General features: G+C 35.2%; 1 protein-coding gene across 1 annotated transcript in view; it reads right to left on the bottom strand.

Annotated features, from left to right (window-relative positions):
- Nucleotides 1-2,127: 2,127 nt before the first annotated feature.
- The window catches only part of LOC150080812 (centrosomal protein 43-like), a 203,490-nt gene continuing 183,655 nt past the window's right edge, over nucleotides 2,128-21,962 (bottom strand). Inside the window, exon 8 of the mRNA XM_090381485.1 lies at nucleotides 2,128-2,345. Coding sequence (XP_090237611.1) covers nucleotides 2,265-2,345 — 81 coding nt within the window. The 3' untranslated portion in view covers nucleotides 2,128-2,264. The remainder of the gene's footprint in view (nucleotides 2,346-21,962) is intronic.

Here is a 21,962-nt window from a genome sequence, read left to right as displayed (position 1 = left end):
CCACTGTAAGCAGTGGATAATGTTTGGCTGTCATGAGGGGGAACAAGAGCCTCAGGCGAGCTGCAAGTTCTTGTAGTGAGCACTTGTCCAACACACGGGCTGGGTAGCCACAGTTGGTGAGGTCAGCTTTTACCCAAAAAACCTTGGTGCGCCTGGCTTCTTCTGAACTGGAATGACTCCAAGTTCAAGAGAGTAGAGCACATGAAGTGTTCAGGTGACAAGGGGCATGTGCTGACCTGTAGTTCATAAATTGCTCGCAGCATATCAGTTTCCAGACGAGGGCCTACCTGTCTCACTAAGACATCCAAGAAAGAAAGAAATGGTCTTGTTTGCTTCCAATTCTAAAGTGAACTGGATGAAGGGGAGATGGGAAGTTGAGGTATTCTAATAGCAGTGCATCTAAACCTCAGGGGATGATGGTGAAAATATCATCTACATACCTGCACCACATGGTGATCATCTGGAAACCTCAGTATACCAGAAACCGATGTGCTGCGGGCAATTCACAAACAACAGGTCAGTGCATGCCCCTTGTCACCCGAACAGCACTGCATGCACTCTACTCTCTTGAGCTTGGGGTCATTCCAGCTCAGAAGAAGAAGCCAGGATACATACGATAGAATTACATTAAATGTTCAAATTTTTCTTTGTTCTTCTTCTTATTTTATGAACTAATCGTATAACAGCCTCTTGATATAATGTCTGTTTTTCTTGTTCCCCTGGGAGGTCACTATAAAGACCAACTGTATATTAAAATTTTACTTATGACAATCGCAATAAAAACAAAATTATTAAATTATATACATAATAATATTCCAGTTTGTCTATACTTACAAATTAGCTTTTATTCACATTATTAATTCTTAAAATAAGTCATCACTATGTATATATCAATATAAATTTATGTTGAATGACATCTCTAATGATTTTTACTAAGATAGATTTTCAATTCATTTTATTATTATACTTTAAATATTTTTAGGTGAGCTATTTTGAACGTCTTGGTGCCAGTTTATAAAAATGTTACCGACCCTTGAAAAAATTTTTGGTCACAGTCCACTTAACTGCATCATAATTTCATGTGTGAAATTATGATGCAGTTAACCTTTCATCACTCTTACCCTCAATTTAACAAAGACACCCACATAGCATCTGTGAGACAGTCCTTTTTGTTTTAAATATAAAAAAAAAAATTTTTTTTGCTTTTCTATTGAATTTAAAATGATAAACTGTTAATTATGATTTGCTAAAGTCAATTAAAAAAAGTTAAACAAAAATAAATGAGATAAAGAAAGCTTTTATTCTATTTTTTAGAATTTTCAAGATCACTAATACCCCAGATTGAAACACAGATGCTTGTGTGATGTCTGAGAGACTCAAAGTGAACACCTTTATTTTTGTCAACTATTTGTGTTTAGCTGGAAACCAAAGCTGTACAGCAAGACTATACACCTATTGCTGGTGTATAGTCTTGCTGTACAGCTTCAATTTTGACACAACATAGTAATGGGAATTGCCTAGAAAAAAGACAGATGCTTTTACTTTCCTGCCATCTATTAAATGCCAAGAAAAGCCTTGAATATATGTGTAAAAATTAATGTCTCACAATTCATAGTATATTGAAGTGAAAACAGAAATTAGTATATAACCAGATGGAGAATATTTGTGGACAAAAGTATATGTGAGGATTTGCTTTCATTTCCAAATTTTAAAAAATAATGGAAAAATTTTAAAAAGTGGCATCCGTTAAATGCCATACCGGCAACAGAAGATTAAGTGGACTGCGGACTATTATATCAGAACTCTTAATATAATAAAACCACAGTTTACAATACAATGTGCATGCTATATATGTAAACAATGTATATTTACTATATAACTTTGTTCTTTTGCTGATTTTATGAACTATCAACATAACATCCTTTTGATATTGAAATTGTAATTTGTAAAATATTGTAAAATTGTAATATATATAAACAATTTGTGTAATATATACTTATAAACTGTGATGTCTATTCACAAGAATAAGCAGAATTTAAATCTCAAGCAAAGCATGAAATTATTTGATAAAGACTAATTACCATCCATAAGTTAATATATATATATACAGTGGATACATTCCAAATTTCAATATGCAGTAAAGGCAAGTGGACTTCAAATAAGGCATTATACTGTGGCAGAAGGTAGCTTCCCATATGAGGCATTTAAAAATTATACAGGCAGTGATAAATAAGAGTAATAATAAAACAAAAAGAACAAAGAATTTAGCCAAAATTCTCCATATAGTCATAGTTTCCAGAGCCACTAATTTGTGAGACAGTCTGATCGCTTGTCACATCATCACCCTAGGGGAGGGGAAAAATAAAATAAATTAAGGATGATCTGTAAGAGCTGTTAATGAAATACAGTAAAATCTCAATAATTCAGACTAGTGGAGGAGGAAAGGCTAATCCTAATTAGTGAAAAATCCGAATTATGAAATATAATTATATATATTTTTTTTCAAGTTTTAGTTCATAAAAACAAGCAAATTTATTTATAGTCCAACAACATACGTTAATTTATATGATATTAAAGGACATAAATATGATGAAAAGAAAAAGAAACTTTTAAGAAAATATTCATATGCAAATCAAAACTGAATATAAAAGAATTGAAATCAAATAGAACACAATATAATTTTTTAGAAAATCAAATTTTGATCTAAGCATTAAACATTAATAACTACAAATTTAATCAGATGCAGATAATCCCCTCCCAACTATACTGTCTCTTTTAAAGAAATTAGATATTTTGAATCTTTGTCAGAATTAGCAATTTAATAGGAGTATTGACATGGCTTCTACCTTTGTGTAATTTAACTTATACTTCTTCACTTTCCTCTTCACCTACATATATTGAACTAGTGTTGCTATTTCTTCTTCCATTATTACCATATAATATCCAGCCTAATATTTTTTTGATTCTGGCCATGTTCAGACATCCTCAAATTAATATCCTTTTCACTATATTAAAATAAATAGCAACAACAGAAATTACTGCATTAATAAGGAACATACTGTGAAATGTCTAATTTCCATCTGTATATAGTTTACAAATGGAATCAAGAAATTTAGTTCACGCAGGTAGAAGCGCTTGAATACTTCTTTTAATATATTGACATTACCTACACACAAAATACACAGCAACAGGGAGAGTGGTCCTACTGAACCCCTGTTCCACTTTATAAAAATGTTTTTTGGTGTAACAACATAAAGAAAGGAAATATTTAGATTTTTTATTTTAAAATCGGTTTTAAATAAATCTGATTATGTCAGGTAAATGTTTATTTGATAATAAAAAACAAATTTTATTAACATAATTATAAATAACTGAAAATAACTAGATTTGGCTGATGTACATAATGTATGCATTTTGTTTTTGTAAAGCTGAAACAAAGCCCAATATGCACATTTTAATTACTTTTCATGCCTTTTGGCTAGTGAAATCACAGTTGATGACAAGCTGATGTTTCTATCAATCTCATCTGTCACTGAGGTCAAAGGTGGTTTTAATTGGTTCAATTTCTGAGAAACTTCTTTTGGCACTAGCAACCATACTGGAAGGGACAGTAAAACATATATACTGATCATATATTTGTGTTATGGGTAAATTGAAGAGTTTCCACAGTAAATCTTTCCCAATAGGTAGAAAGGAAGATTTTTCAGTTCATCACAAGGGTCTATTCTGATATATATGAACAGACTTTTTTGTATATTCATGCAATGGGCAACTAAATCTTGTTATTTTCATATTGTTCAAACTGCTCTTTCAACTCAAATGGTGTCACTTGTAATACAGAAAAACTCGCATTTGAATATTTCCTCTGCTAAATTTCCTGCCTTACTGTTCCTTTTTGTCCCTAATCATCAAAAATTTTTTGTCTACACTGTCAAGTTCCTATTAAGAAGTCAGCATTGAGAGATACTGCAATTTCTTTTGCATTATTTCTGTACAAGAAATAATGCAAAAGAGTATTTCTTAATGTTATAAATACTCTTTTGTTGAAGTCTCTTAACGTTGTTGAAGAAATAATATTTCTTCAACAATGTTTCTTAAAAGTTTCTTGGAGTATTTGGAGATGAATCTACTGTCAGAATTTATATCTCCTTAGTCATAATGTTTACTTAAAATAAAATATCACACTATACATAATAGATATAGAAGTGTTAAAGTATATTAACTGACTGGCTAGGCACCATATTTCATGCCTAATACCAGTGTTTGTCTATGAATTGACTAAAATACCTTCTTTTGTTTTATAATGTATATCATTTCATAACTGCCAAATTTTGACTTTAAAAAGTTGGCAACTGGGCATTTTTAAACAGGAGGAAAACAGGCTGTAAGGCCTAAACAAGCAAAAACACAGGAGGTTTTTTGCAAAAAAGAGGAGATTTTTTATAATGCCCACACTGTACTAGAAATTAAATTTCACTGTCAAAGCACACATTTTACTGTAAGGTCTTTTTTAATAGTTAACAATAGTCAGGCAGGAAATGTAGATGAAAAATTTTAAAACAGTGAATTAAAATCCATCCAAAGCAAAAAATAATAACAGGAAAACAAGGTGTGGTAGTATGTGAAGCTTAATAGGGACAGCATTTCTGGCATTCACTGATGATACTGTAAAGGAAGTACCAAGAAACATCTGAGAATAATCTCCAACCCTTTAAGAAACTAAAGTTAGATTACACTGTAGCAGGTTGAAGTGCTTACTTTCTTACTAATTTCCATTTCTTGATCTGCCTGCAAACAAGCCACTAAAAGTACATCTGACATTTATCTGGTGTTGATGGAAGTGGGTACTTTTAATAAATTTAAGGAAGGCTCACACAAATTATTACAGGTTGATGCTGTATGAGCTTCCTTTCTTGCATCATTAGCTACTACTAATATTAATATAAGAGAAGTGTGGAATGCCTTCACATAACTATGAGGAGCTTGTTAATCAACTCCTCAAATGTACAAAGAACTGGATTGTAGTGTGAGATTAAAAACTCATTTTCTACATTTACATCATAAATTTTTCCACATGAACTTTGGTAATGCCATTGACAAATATGGGAAAGATTTTTCCCAGCACATTTCTTGGATAGAAAACAGTATGAAGGCAAGTGTACATTCAATATGCTTGCCTATTACTGCTGTAGCCTTATGTTTGTTTGTTATTTGGTTTTTAGGAGCATTAGCAACTAAGGCCATATTGCTCCGGGGATATGCGGTCGTCATTCCCCGACCTTTCTGCATCCTCCGTATTTGGTGGTCATGGGCTCGAACCCCAGTCTAATCAAGAAGCATGTGCTACGCACTGCTGCTCCTGCCCACCTGGCTACGGAGGCACCAAGCAATCAGTGATATTTAGAAATAAAAAGCATTCTGTAGGACACACATCATGGTTTTGTTAAGGGAAAATCACGTTTAACTAAGCTGGTAAGTTATTTTGACACAGATAAGTTGGATGTAAGAAACAATTTTTGGCATAGTTTATTTGGAGTGTAGCAAGTCATCTGACTAAGTCCCTCATGAGAGTGAGAGCAAGTGAGTTACTGAGAGAGATTTTAGTTTTTATGGCACATGAGCAACTAAGGCTATGATGCAGCAAGTCAACCTTCATGAGAGGTTACTGTATAAGTTGGAACATGTTTAGATTACAGGAAAGATTCAAAGTTGGATCACACAGCGGCTGCAAGGAAAAAGCAGAGCATTGTGATCAATGAATATTCTTCAGACTGGTGTAACAATCTAAATAGTCATTATATTCTTGAATCCCTGAAGATGCCATTATTTTGATTTTTCTGTTATCTAGAAAGTTTTATTTTTAATACATTTAATGCAGAAATAAAGAGTAATGTAGGTAAAAACCCCACAGGGTGATAGTGATCGCAGTATACTAAAGTGGAGTTTACTTGTTGTTATTTGGTTTTTAGGAGCATTAGCAACAAAGGCCAATTTTCTCCGGGGATATGCGGTGGTCATTTCCTGACCTTTCTGCATCCTCCGTATTTGGTGGTCATGGGCTCGAACCCCGGGCTAATCAAGAAGCGTGTGTGCTACGCACTGCTGCTCCAGCCCACCTGGCTACGGAGGCGCCTGGAGGAGTTTACTTAAAGACATAACTACTGTCAAGGGTAAATGGATAGACTTTTGCTTTTGTAAGGTGACTTCGATGCTCTCAAACAGTTCTTAAATTCTATGCTGGAAGACCAACAGACGATGTCACCAACAGGAAATTTTAAATGGAAGCATTCAGGGAAAATAATAATAAAAACTCCTAAGTCTTCCCTACCAAACAAGAAGTACTGTTCAAGACTTAGACTTCAGTGGATGTCAGATGTACTGAAGAGACTTGTGGCAGAGAATGAAAATGTATGGTATACATATAAATTATCAAGTCAGAGAGATGCCTATGGTAGATATAAACTAGTCTGTAATCAAGTCACAAAGGAGATTAGGCAAGCTAAGGCAGATTACAAGAAGTCTCTGGCAAGAATGCAAAGACTTCTATACGTGTATTAACAGAAGAAGGAAGGAAGGAGTTAAATCACATTAGGTCACTTGATATCAATGGTTTATTTGTTAATGACTCTGCTCAGATTGCTGACAAACTGAATAAGTATTCTACATCTACATTCACACATGAGGAATCCTTTAGGGAAAGGGATGACAGAATTTTTATCAATCTCTAATTGGGAACTAAATGAAAATGGAAGATAAATTGTTGAAACAAAACACAAATAGGTGCCTGGGGTGGATGGGATCTATCCAATTATATTAAGGGAGACAGCAAAAGAGTTAAGCAAACCCTTGGCCATAATTATGAGAATATCCTTGGATTCAAGGGAGCTCCACATGGACTGGAGATGTATGAATTTATACCCAATTCACAAAGGAGGATCAAAAGGGGACATGAATAATGACCCGTTGTCTTAACATCCATTCCAGGGAAAATAATGGACTCACTGATTAAAGAAGCAATGCCATCTAGACAAAAATGCAACCACAATGCTGTAACAGTATGGATTTGTTAAGGAGCAGTCTTGTTTGACTAATCTGATTGGATACTATGATGCAGTAACAAAGGAACTGGATGCAAAAGTAATTCTGATATCATATACTTGAATTTCAGGAAGGCTTTTCATACTGTTGTACCTAAAAGACTGCTGTACAAATTGGAGCAATGTGGCATTAAGGGCAAGTTACTTCTATGGGTAAAGAGGGAGTTGACTGGGAGAAAACAGAAAGTAGTTATCAATGGGCACTGCTCTTTCTGGTCTAATGTTATTAGTGGAGTACCCCAGGGATGAGTGCTGTGCCCATCATTGTTTTCAATATTTATTAATATACATTGATGATGGTATATCAGGTTTAATGTTGCAGATGATACAAGGTTGGTTAACTTAGGAAAGTTAACTTAGAAAAATTAGGCTGATGAGCTGAGAAATGGCTGTTGAAGTTTTACATTGATGCAAGGTGCTGCATGTGGGTAGCAGTAATCCCAACTGTGGTACTACACTCAGCATAGTGATGAGACTGGTGAAGGGAACAAATGGGTGCTATTTCCAAGAAAGGCTTCAATTCTGCATACTGAGAGTTCTGGACACTAGGCCCAGCAAGGAGATATGATTGAAGTGTTTAAGTCCTTGAATTGACTGAATAAGCTCAATATTAACGGCATTCTTCCTTTTGCTGAGACTACACACATGAGGGGACATAAATTCAAACTGATGAAGGATGGTAGCAGGACAAATATGTGAGAAGTTTGCCTTCAGCCAGCAGGTATTTGATTGTTGAAACACACTTTCATTTGTTCGTGTTGTTGTGGAAGTGGGTAGTTTGAATAAATTCAAGGAAGAACTAAACAAATTCTTGGAAGGGATGGACGGGTATTTATTTATTTTTTTTTTTTTTTGGCTGATACTCTATAAGTTTGCTTACTTGCATCATTTGCACTACTAATACTATAACTAGGGGCACAAAAGGTGATATAGTTGTATATGTTGGCTCTAATGATATTAAGAGTAGGAGACCAGCAGAATTACTTAACAAGTACAGGTCACTGTTGAAAAAAAGCCGGGAATTAGGGTTGAATTTGAAAGTGTCTGCAATTCTGCCCAGACACGATAGAAGGGCGTATATGATGAGAGCCTTGTTGATCAATTCGGCCCTGGAAAGATTGTGCAAGGCTCAAGGGATAGAATTTTTTCAGCCTGGTCTGTACTTGTTAACAGGAGAGAGAGAGACTGCTTCTACAGGGATGGGATACACTTAAATAGAAAGGATGCAAGAATATTTGCTGATGCTATCGAGGCAGTGTTAGGTGGGTCGGAAAACTGATAGCTTGGGGCGATACAAGGACTAATAGTTTAACAGTAGTCGCAGGCAAAGGTGAAGGTGATTCTTGCACAACTCCTATTAGAATAAGTAGCGACCTGGAGCGAGGGGTGTTGGGGGTTTCAGGGACGGATGGCAGTCATCGTGAAATAGGTGGGTATATGGGATGTGTTATGGTAACTAGGAATAGGAGCATGTATGCCAATGCTAGAAGTATAGTAAATAACTGTGATGAATTTGAAGTGTTGGTCAAGACATCAAAGGCGGATATTGTTGGGATAGCAGAGACATGGTGTCACACAGATATAAGGAATGCAGAACTGGAATTTGGGGAGTACAGAAAGGATAGAAAGGAAGGAGGTGTTATGCTGTTAAGAAAAACATAAAATCAAAAGAAGTGCACCCAGTTGATATACATGAACAGTGCACTGTTGAGTCAGTTTGGTGTGACATAAGCACTGCGAAAGCAAAAATAAGAGTAGGAGTGTGTTATAGGCCTAATGACTCGAATGAGTACAATGAACAATTGTACAGAGAAATAGAGTGGACTAGAAAATCAGAATGTCTTATAATGGGGGATTTTAACTTCCCAGATATTGACTGGAACTTGTGGTTTGGTCACTCACACACTAGTCAGACTTTTGTGAATATATTGGATGATTGTTTTCTGCAGCAGCATGTTCGAGAGGCAACCAGAGAGAGTAATACTCTTGATCTGGTTATCAGCAGTGATCATTCGTGTATTAAGAATTTGCAGATAAAGGAACCACTAGGTGGCAGTGATCACAGTGTACTGATGTGGGATTTACTTAAAGATTTAATTACCATCAGAGGTAAAGGAAGGGGTTTTTGCTTCCGAAAAAGTAACTATAGTGGTCTCAGACAGTTTTTAAATTCTGTACAGTGGGACCAACTGATGATGTTACCAACAGTAAATTCTAAGTGGGAAGCATTCAAGGAATTAATCGTGGATGCTACTAAAAGTTTCATACCTATTAAGAATTATTGTTCAAGGTTTAGGCCTAAATGGTTATCTAATGAACTAATGAGACTCATAACAGAGAAGAAAAATGCATGGGATGCATATAAATTATCAAGCGACTCAGAAGCCTATGGCAGATACATGCTAATCTGTAATCAAGTCACAAAGGAGGTTAGGCAGGCGAAGGCAGGTTACAAGAAATCCTTGGCAAAAGATGCTAAGAAAAACAACAAGAATTTCTTTACTTATATAAACTCTAAAAGGAAGGGGAGGAATCTGATTGGTTCCACTTGATATCGATGGTTCAACTGTTGATGATCCTGCTCAGATAGCAAACAAACTGAATGAGTATTTTGCATCTACATTCACACATGAGGAATTAGTAAGGTTTGAAAATGGCAGATGGTTATCAAATTGTAGAAGGATACTTAATGATTTTGTAATAACTGAGAGCAAAGTGGAGGAGAAATTGTTGAAGTTGAACATAAGAAAAGCACCTGGGGTGGGGTGCCTCTGTAGCCAGGTGGGCAGGAGCAGCAGTGCTTAGCACACGCTTCTTGATTAGACCGGGGTTCAAGCCCGTGACCACCAAATACGGAGGATACGGAAAGGTCAGGGAATGACCACCGTATATCCCCGGAGCAATATGGCCTTAGTTGCTAATGCTCCTAAAAACCAAATAACAACAACAACAACCTTGGGTGGATGGGATCTATTCAGTTATATTAAAGGAGGCCATAACTATGAGAGCATCCTTGGACTCAGGGGAGGTTCCCATGGACTGGAGATGTGCATTGTTTGTTTGTTTGTTTGTTTGGTTTTATTGGCACATTAGCAACTAAGGCTATAATGCGCCAAAACTAGATGATATTTAAAAATTTTTATTTTATTGACCTAGTTATTAAGGTCACCAAGTCAAGATATAAAATAACAACGGTATAAAATGTAAAAAAGATAAATCAATAAAGAAATAACATCAACAAATAAATTTTAAATACAAGTAAAAATCTTTATTGATTTAAAATAGCTAAAAACGGAGATGTGCAAATGTATCCCCAATTCACAAAGGGGGGATCGAAGGGTGACACGAGTAATTACAGACCACTTAGTTTAACTTCTGTTCCAGGTAAAATAATGGCGTCACTGGTTAAAGATGCATTGCAGGATCATCTAGACAAGACTGCAGCAATAATTCAGACACAGCATGGGTTTGTTAAGGGAAAGTCTTGTCTGACAAATTTGATAGGATATTATGATGTGGTTACAAAGGAACTGGATGCAAAAAATAATTTTGATCATATATTTGGATTTCAGGAAAGCTTTTGACACTGTTGCGCATGGAAGACTATTGTACAAACTGGAGCAGAATGGTATTAAGGGTAAGTTGCTACAATGGATAAAAGGATGGTTAAGTGGGAGAAGGCAGAGGGTGGTAATCATTGGGTGCTGCTCTTCGTGGACTAATGTTATTAGTGGAGTCCCACAGGGTTCGGTGTTGGGTCCACTGTTGTTTTGTATATTTATCAATGATATTGATGAAGGTATATCAGGCTTAATGTCAAAGTTTGCAGATGATACAAAGGTTGACAGGGTTGTTAATGACAGTAATGGTAGTGTGCTACTGCAACAGGATCTAGAAAATTTGGGCATATGGGCTAAGAAGTGGCAACTGAGGTTTAACCTTGACAAATGCAAAGTACTGCGTACGGGTAGAAGTAACCCCAGAGAAACATACCAACTGTGTGGTACTACACTTAAGGTAGTAGAAAATGAGAAAGACCTGGGAGTAATTGTGCAGTCAGATATGAAGTTTTCTGAGCAATGCAGACAGGCTGCCAGGCAGGTCATGGGGTTTTGTCAATGATATATAGGAATTTTGCTAGCAGGGAAAAGGAGGTGATTGTCCCTTTGTATAAGGCAATGGTCAGGCCATGCCTTGAGTACTGCGTACAAGTCTGGAGGCCTCATTTTAGCCTTACTTGAGCGTGTACAGAGAAGGGCAACAAGATTGGTGAGGGGAATGAAGGGATCCTCTTACCAAGAGAGGCTTAAGTTCTGCAAATTGCAGTGGCTGGAGACTAGGCACCTGCGCGGTGATCTGATTGAGGTGTATAAGGCCTTGAAAGGGTTGAGCATGCTGAATTCTGATGGGATCCTTCCACTTGTTCAGATGAGGAACCTAAGGGGGCATAAATTCAAATTAAGAAAGGACAGCTAGAATAGATGTGCGGAAATTTGCCTTTAGCCAGCGGATGGTTAATTGCTGGAACAAACTTCCATCTGTCGTTGTGGAAGTTGATAGGTTGAATAAATTTAAAGAGGAACTGGACAGGCATTTGGAGGGAATGGTGTGATTTGTTTTTTTTTTTTTTTGGCTGATGCTGCATAAGCTCATACACTTGCTTTCTTGCATCACATGCCACTACTACTACTACTATATACCAATTGTCTTCAAACTTTCAACATCTACAGAACCCTTGTCTCTAAATCTTATTTCTGTGGAATTCTACTAAGTTAATACGTGTTTTTAGATACATTTTTAGATTTTTTAGACTTAAAATTTTTAAAAATATATGTACTTTACTGAAAATGTACTTTACTTATTTTTATTATAATGGTGAGAAGTAGAAAGGAAAATATAATTATGAAACAAAACAAAAATTAAATTTTTTGCAAAACTTCAGAAAATGTCTCATGGAACCCAGTTTGAATATCACTGCTATTTACAGTGCACACTGCTTATTATGATAATGCTAGATGTTATGATTCATTTATAGCTACTGCTTTTATGAAATCCTGATTGATCAGAAGTATACTAATACATAATTAAAAAAACTGATGTTACGGGGTTTTTTTTTTTTTTTTTTTTGCCTTATCACACTTTCTACATATGCAGTAGAAGTGATTATGTAACATCCCAATTTGTTCTTGAACTCCGACACATTGCTTGACTAGTTATTGCTGTTCCTACATACAGTTCATATGGTTATTGGTGTCATTCCTCCAGGATAGTAGCTAAAAACTTCTACTAATCTGAGTGTCTTACAATAGAGCATTAACCCTTTTCTAATTCTAGATTTTAATATTTTCTATATTAAAATCTAATATAGGAGTATTTCAGAAATATTGTGGCAGTTTCGCTTTTCTTGATGGCTTTCTCGAAGAAACAGTGGGCAATCAAATTAAAGTGGGCAATCAAATTATATTGCTTGATTTTAATGCATTCTTTCTGTCCACTTCTACCATTTTATGTACATATTTCCACTCTACATTAATAAACAATGTTGAACAACTGCTTTCTTGTTTCTTAACCTTGTTTGGTTATTGTTATCAATTAAGCTGAGTCCAAAAGTGATCATAATAAGCAGCATCATTTGTAACACAAATATTATATATTGATGTTATTTAATATATAATTGTATTTATAACTTAAATCATAAATTAAAATATAAATTATAAATTTACCATTGAGAAAAATATTTGGTAAAACCCCACCAGGTGACAAATAAAATATATCATTACCAAATCTTTTCACTTTATAGTTAACACAAACAATTATTATAGCACTCACTATTTTGACAATATCTTTTGATTTCTACAGTTTTAATCAAATTCTTTACAAGTTCTGATCTATATATATGGAGTGCATCTCTATTCATAGTTGCGAAGAAAGAGTCTGAGAGCTTCCAACACTCAAAGATTTATGACATAAGCAAAAGATCTAGAATGTGCTGTCCTCCCCAGCACTCAGAGAGCACGAGATTCGAGAACACTCAACTTGTGGGAATTAAGTTTTTCAACATGATTTATTTATTTTATTAAATATCATTAATTGCAAACATTGGGATCATAATAATAACACAAATTTTATTGAAAAGCAATGCCCACTGCACACATGCTCCTCACGTAATATAACTTCACAACTGACATGTATCAGGATAATAGTTTGAAGTAGCATCAACATTAGCATACTTGAAACAGAATTCCTGCATCAAATGTTTGTGTAAAGGGTTTTAAAAATGAATAGTGATACTCCTTCAAGTCAGATTAGTTTTCAGATAAAAGACCTTTTATCAAAATTGAAACTTTACATGGTTGGACACTGACACAAATTTATAAATTGTTGTTGGAAGTGTTCAGTGAGTTAACAGTAGAGCGCAGCATGATTTCAGATTGGTCTCAAAGATTTTGTCAAGGTCAGACCAGTGTTGAAGTAGACAAGTAACACTCAAGTAAACTGAGAACATCTACAGACAATACATTGGCAGTCATTATTTCCACCATTTTGGAGGAAGACAGATGTGAAGAAACAGCTAACAAATCTGGAATACTGCAATTATCTGTTTGCTGAACCTTAACCGGGGTGTTACAAAAATGAAAAGTTGCTGCCTAATAGGCCTCACATTTGCTGTCAAATGAACAATGAACAAAGCAAAAAGAAATTTTACACGTTACCAACAGGAAGTTGAAGAGTTTTTAAAATTGCCATCGTTGAGACATGCAACTTTGAACTGAAGTCATGATCAGCTCAGTGGAAGCATCCATCTTCACCACATCCCTGTAAATGTTGCCAGCAACAATCAAACATGAAACAAATAGTCATCATGGCCTGTGGTTATGAAGGTCATGTACCACTTAAAAAATTAGTAACTGGAGACTGCTATGCAACATTCCTTCATCAGAAATTATGCCCAAAAATTTGTCAGAGGTGGCTATAGTGAACTCCTATTGCATGACAACACAAGGTCCGATAACACAGTCTGTACGGCTTTGTTTCAACAATTACAAGTAAAAAACACTACATTACCTGCCATAGTCCTGATAGGAGTCCTTTTGATTACAATCTATTCCTACAATAATTAAATTACAATCTCATAGAACTGTTGCATGGACAAAGATTTCTGTCTTTAGAAGTGTTGAGTGCAGCCATAATACAACACACCAGACATCTTAACTTCAGCAGACAGTGTAACAGCATTCAAAAATAACCCAAATGTTGGGAAGCAGTCATACACCATGAAGGAAACCACACTGAAGGCTTTTAATGTAATTATGTTATAAAATAACTTAATTTTAAATTAACCACTTTTGTGCATTGCCTTTGGGATAACCCTCATATATAATAGTTAAATAAGTTTGCAACAAAAAACTGAATGACTCACATAACTTTAAATAAGATTTGAAAGTCAAAATCAACCCCCCCCAAAGGGGCAGTACTACCCCCTGTTGCGAAACAATGATTTATTCCTAAGAATACATTTTATGAATATCCTATGATGTCCTTCAGTTGTTCTCAAAAAAAAAAAGAACAATGATTTATTCCTAAGAATACATTTTATGAATATCCTATGATGTCCTTCAGTTGTTCTCAAAAAAAAAAAAAAAAAAAAAGGAAAAAGACTGTTTTATTTTTGTTAATAATCTTGAAAAAATGCTCATGAATTCAGCTCTGCATTACAGAGATATCGATGAGTATTTTTTAAGACACATTTGTGAATCACTAATATTCAGCTTTCAGTTAAAGTATTTAACTGAAAGTTGAATAATAATGATTAACAAAAGAATAGAGATTTTACCTTTCCTTAAAATGAAAACCAAAAATATTATTAGTTTAAATATTACAAACCAAAAATATTATTAGTAAAAGGGTTAAACGGGTTAATTGAAATCTGAAAATTAATGATGCAACAAAATTGAGTTTTAAATTGAGCTGCAACATGGCACACACAAAGTAGGTAAACCACCTTGGTTCCAAGAAACAAATCTTCTTCCACCACTTCACATCAAGCCAGAACTAGTCAAAAAATTTGTTAAAGCATTGAATTTTCAAACTGACACTTTCATGCAGATACAGTCTATATTTCCAAAACTGTCTGTTACAAAAATGAAAAATGGCATATTTATTGGTCCACAAGTTAAAGAGATGTTGGCCTCACAAGAACTGCAAGACAAAATGACTGATACTGAATGAAATAGCTAGCAAGCAAATGGGTTTTTTTTTTGGTAATATTAAGAGTGAAAATTAGAAAGAACTAATTGACAAGTTGATTGAAAAAATTATTTATATTTGCACTCTCACCTGGATTTCGTCATACCAAATCTGGGTGATGTTAATGAACAGATTTGGTAACAGCAAGAGAATAGATTCCATCAGGATACAGTCTGGAGAAGAGTTGGCAAAAAAAGGAGGGATGAGGCTATGATGGGCACCTATATCTAATTCTTAGTTCAGAATGATCACTAACTACAAAAGAAAGATGTTCAAATGTAGTTTTTAAAAAAAAAAATTTTGATTAACCTGAGAAGGGTTCTTACCTTTTTAGTTGTGATTTTTTTTTTGCTCACTGTAACAAAGATTAATACTGTATTCTGTACCGAAGATAAAGGTTGTTAATGAATCTGATATACAAGTATTACAATATTATTACACATTTATTTTTCTTTCATTCTGAACAAACCATTGATGCTATGATTCTAAAGTAATATTCAGAATCAGCATACCCATATTCAGAATCAACATACATAAAAAACACCAAGAAATGCAAATAAAATAAACAGAACATTTTGAAAATTTGCTGCATAGCATAGTAGCTTGACAATTCCATTGTGCCTAGGTTTTCCAACTGCAAATTTCTTGTTGACAAATGTTAACCAACAGCCAAAGGTAACAAACAGGAATAAAAATAATATGGTCAATAAACAATAAGTTAATCATGTAGCCCTTTGTCATGTAAAGTTAATCATGCAGTCATGCTGCCCACTGAGAAAGCTACTGATGCATTTTCTGTTTACCTATGTATACTCTGATTTTGATATTTAATCTGACAATTCATGCCTGTTTAAATTTATTGTCCAAAAATGTGCAATTGCCAAATCCACCTACCTGTGGATTTGGCAACTGCACTACCAAATCCACCTACATTCTACCTGTAATGACCATGAACTGTGCATGAGTACTGCATTTACACAATTCAATGGCAATTTTTGTTTTTCTTTTTTAAGAACAAAAAGCAAAATACAGTATATAGAATTTGAATTTGGTACTGATGACATCCACCAACACTTTTCTAGTTTCTCCCCTCCCTCTCTTTGTGATTCATCAAACCCATGACTTGGACAAATGACATTAATTAAAATATCATCTGTCAAAATTGTATGGGAAAAGTTTTATTTGAACAAGTCGAACTATAAAAGTTATTTCTGACTGAACATTTTTTTTTTTTTTTTTTTGGTAGTTGGCACATCAGCTTCTGTGGCCATAATGCACCTACCAAGGTTTTTGCAGTACTTTGATCCAAGCCTGAGGCGGGATTCAAACCCGCGACCTTTAGGTTGCTAGGCAGGTACTTTACCCACCCGGCTAGCCCGGTCGGCCTGACTGGACATGTTCAGAGGAAGTGGTAGAGGAACTGAAGGAAAACATTAGGAAAATAAGCAGTTATCTTGTAGCTGGTTTGTCAAACTGGTGATAAACATCACTGCACTGTATATTATATCAGGGCTTTTTAAACTTTTTTTTTTTTTTTTGGATCCTTTCACAAATCTAAATGATTTGCGGACATGCATATCTCTAAAAACAGTAATACAGTCAAACTTGGTTATAACGAGCATCAAGGAACCAAAAAAATTTCCTCATTATAACCGTTACTCACTATATCAGTGATAACGGAGATGGGGAAACCCCATCTCCGTTATCACTGATATAGTGAGTAAACTATATATATAGTTTACTCACTATATCACTATATAGTGAGTAAACTATATCAGCGATAACGGAGATGGGGAAACCCCATCTCCGTTATCGCTGATATAGTTGTCCATTAATTTTCCATGTGTAATGGAAAATTAATTTTTTTTATTTGAGACTTGGTAAATGTGTAGATCATTCTGAACTAAGGGGCCATTAAACAATGAACACTTTATATCAGTGATGAGTTAAATCTACCTCCTATTTTTTTTTAAATTCTCAATAACTTGATAAAAAGATAGATTCAAAAAACAAAAGAAACATTAGAGAGAAGAAAATAATATAAGTATATACCTACATATTATTTGTATTAATATGTTTGTATAATCTACAGTACACTTAATACTAAACACAATTTATTTGTCTGTAATTTTAAAACCATACACTTAATACTAAACACAATTTACTTCTCTGTAATTTAAAAAAAAAAATTCTTTAATAATAAACACGATTTCAATTAGTCTTTATTTATGAATCTTAAAATTGATGTTTGTTTTAAAGATTTCACTTTGATATTTCTTAAGTTTCCCCTTAAAACACTCAATGTTAAAAGTCTCATTACTTGCCTCAGTTCCCTCAAAAAAATTTGACTAACGCGTCCATTGCACCTTGAGCTTGTGAGATTGTCAGTACTGATTTTGATTCACTTTCAATTGTCATCATATCATCATAATAATCATTGTCTTTACCATCATCGTTATCGTCTTTGTTGAGCACAGCATCTACAATGTCACTCTCTGTAGGAAGACCACTAGTTAATAAGTTGTCATCGAAGATGTTGTATAATAAGCTGTACAAATTCATCAAAATTATCAGTATTAAAACCTACAACGTTGTTATGTAGCAACCATTAGGATATTGGTAAGTTGTTTTCTTCGTTTCCATCTTCCTCTACAATTGAAATTTCATTTGAATTTACTTTTAATTTCTTGAAGCAATTCAATATGGTTGTTAAAGTAACGTTGTTCCACGCATCATTCAATAAATTTGTAGCATCCAATATCAATATAGACTCGGCAAGTGGCCTAGGGTGCCAAGCATTCTGTGGCCAAGTGATTATAGTGCATTCATTAAAGCGATCGTCTCAAAGCGATCTTTATTTTTGTTATGATTACTTTTTTTTTTTTTTTGATTTGGTAGTTGTTGGCGCATCGGCTTCTGTGGCCATATTGCACCTCCCAAGGTTTTTGCAGTACTTTGATCCAAGCCCGAGGCGGGAATCGAACCCGCGACCTTTGGGTTGCCAGGCAGGTACTTTACCCACTCGGTTATGATTACTGTTTTTCTCATTTTATACTAGAGTAGCTCTTTGACACTACAGGAAGTAGGCAAAGGCCCAGAAAGGAAAGTCACCTTTCTGTTTCTTTTTCATATCTCTCACTAACACAACTAACAGCCGCTTGGTCACCTCGTGGCACTGCTCCTGCCTCCCTGTGGCAAGGCCGGAAACCTGGAAGGAAAAGTTATCCTTCCAGGACTAAAAGGAGCAATCATGGAAAACGAAAATTTTCCTCCTCTCAAGACTACAAATCCTCTGAATTTGCAACAAAACGATTGTGACAATCAAAACTGCAAAAGGATGAAAACAGATGTACCTCAAATGGAATACACATCTTTCCTTATACTGCATTTGTTAACGAATCAGTCATTAGGTACACTATCTCCTTTCTATATACAAAAATGTTTAGAAAGTGTAGCCAGATCACCAAAAATGGTACGCAGACTGAAATCTGGTGACCTATTAGTTGAAACCACCAACCGCAAACATTCTGAGTCTTTCCTCAAACTGACATCATTTGGTGGAGTCCCCACTAAGGTACCTCCTCATGCCACCCTTAATACCTTTAAAGGAGTCATATCCAAATGGGACCTATTGAACATCAAAGAGGAAGAGATTGTTCAAGAACTCCTGGCCCAGAAAGTTACTCAAGCAAGATGAATAATGTTAAAGAAGGATGGAGAATTTGTACCCATCCGTAGCATTAGTCTCACTTTTTCTACACCGAATCTACCTTCATCAGTAAAAGCTGGATACCTAAACTGCCGATCCATCCTTACATCCCCAATCCTATTCGATGCTACAAGTGTCAGAAGTTTGGGCATTCCCAAACTGTCTGCCGAGGAAATTCAGTGTTTAAACTGCAGATCAAAGGAACATATTCATACTGATTGCAATGCCGAATCATCATGATGTCCAAACTGCAAAGGCAATTATTCAGCATTTTCTAAATCCTGTGGACAATGGAAGCTGGAGAAAAAAATCCAGAAATACAAAGTAGATAACAAAGTCACATACCCCGAAGCGAGAAAACATTTTCTACACAGCATACCTAAACATACATATGCTGAAGCATCCAAAAGATACCAAACAGTTTCAACTCTGACGGATACAACAGTTCCACCAAAAGTGTCAATTTCTGACTGGGCTTGATCACTCTTATCATCTGCACCACAATCCACAAAACAAACTGTCGATAGGACTAATAATAATACACCAATCTCAATACCACCTATTACTCAAGCTCCAGTTATTTCAGGTCAAATGGAAAACTCAGATTATGCTAGGAAGAAATCATCTGATGCCACAAATATGGATATTGCAGATCTAGATCTATATGCTGAAGAGAACAGGGACACACGTCCATTCTTTCCAAAAAAAGGAAAAAATAAAAATTGACTGCCAAAAACAGAGCACATCTAAAAAACAGACAGATTCAACTGCTAACTCTAAACCTACACAATGAACAACATAATCCAATGGAATTGCAGAGAGTTTTGTAGCAACATATATGACATATATGAGTTAATCGATCGTTATCATCCTGTGGGTATCTGCCTACAAGAGACAAATTTAACACCTCAAGTATCTGTATCAATTAAATATTATACTCTTTTTCGTCAAGACAGGTCTCTTACAAAAATTGCTCATGGAGGAGTAGCCATACTCGTAGACTCAACAGTTCCTTGTACATAAATTGTTTTCCAAACTTCCTTAAAAGCCGTCGCAGCTCATATAGTGGTTGGTACTGCTTTAACAATCGTCTCAATCTATCTTCCACCCAATAAACCATGTAAAATTCAGGAACTGGAAAACCTTATGTTGCAAGTATGTCTCCCATCTGCCTGTTAGGGGACTTTAATGGTCACAATCCATTATGGGGATATCCCTTCTCAGATAGATGTGGAGAGCTCATTAATGGGACAGAATTTAATGTTACTGAACACTGGCTTATCCACTTACATTCATTTTCCTACTAGTTCAACCTCGGCAACAGATCTTTGAATTCAAACCACCCATTCCAAAACAACTGAAACCAAATGAAATGGAAATTTTCCAAAGCAGAATGGACAAAATATAAAAATCATGTCTCTTTTGATGATCACATCATTGAGTCTTCTGTTGATACTGTCACAGTGCATATAACAGCACAGATACTTAGAGCTGCCACAACCACCATCCCACAGTCTCAACTAGGAAACCACAGGCATATCAATCATTGGTGGAACAAAGACTGTTAAAAGGTTAAAAGAGAAAAAAAAAAAGCAGCATGGAACCAATTCCACAAATAACCAACCACTGTCAACCTTATTAATTATAAAAGACTTAGAGCCAAAGCACGATACATCTACCGAAAAGACAAAAAAGACTCTTGGATAAAATTCACTTCAACAATTAATAAAGATACCGAACCCAAATCCAGAATAATTTGGAAAAAAATAAGACAGTTAAATGGCAACTATCTTAAATCACCTTCAGCTATTCTTAACTGGAATGGGAAGGAGATCTCTGCTCATACAGAGATTGCCAACACCTTAGGAACTGCATTCTCTGAGTTGTCTGCCTCAATTGTTTATCAGCCATCATTCCAAAAAATTAAAGCCAAAGCTGAGCAATCCAAACTAAATTTCAAAGCTACCTATCCTTTCCCTATAATCAACCACTCACACTAACTGAACTGAAAAAATCCATAAATACCTCTAGAAACAGCACCCCTGGGCCCTGACGGTATTTACTATATAATGCTGAAACATCTACATGAGAAATCTCTGCCCTCACTGTGCAAATTCTACAATAGGGTCTATTCTGAACACACATTCCCCTGTTCCTGGCAACATTCTTATGTAATAGCTATCCCTAAACCAGGAAAAGATCACTCAACTCCATACAATTACAGACCGATGTCTAACCAGCTGCTTGAGTAAAACTTTGGAAAAAATGGTGCACCGCTGATTAACATGGTACCTTGAGTCCAGAAACATAATTAGCAGTAATCAGTTTGGCTTTCAGAAGAATAGATCATCTTTAGATCTTATGGTAAAGGCTGAATAAAAGGTAAGAAATACGTTTATTAGAAATCAACATCTGGTCATGCTTTGTCTTGATATAGAAAAAGCTTTCGATACCACATGGCATTATGGAATCCTAAATAGAACGGAGATCCTTTCGGATCTCCATTCTATTGATATGAGAGACCATTTACCATCTTTTATTCAAAACTTCCTTCGCCACAGGTCTTTCCACCATCAGGCTCTATCACAAATATACATACAAGAAGAAGGAATCCCACAAGGCTCTGTACTCAGTGCCACTTTATTTGCAATACAAATCAACAATATCACATATAGAATTCCACACACTGTCAAATCATATCCTTACGCTGATGATCTTACCTTATCCTGTCATTCCCAGAATATGAATTATATCGAGAGGCACTTAAAAATATCAATAAATAATATTGAACTGTGGATGACATAAAATGGATACAGGCTATCAAAGCAAATGTCTACAGCTATCCACTTCTGCAACAAGTGCAAAATCCATCCAGATCCTGAGCTACTAGTTTTGGACAATCATCCTAT

Source organism: Mastigoproctus giganteus, chromosome 9 (assembly GCF_048544385.1).
Source record: "Mastigoproctus giganteus isolate SK-2022 chromosome 9, ASM4854438v1, whole genome shotgun sequence".
Classification (NCBI taxonomy): domain Eukaryota; kingdom Metazoa; phylum Arthropoda; class Arachnida; order Uropygi; family Thelyphonidae; genus Mastigoproctus; species Mastigoproctus giganteus.
The sequence above is the reverse complement of the archived record's forward strand: the minus strand, read 5'-3'. Positions and strand labels throughout refer to the sequence as shown.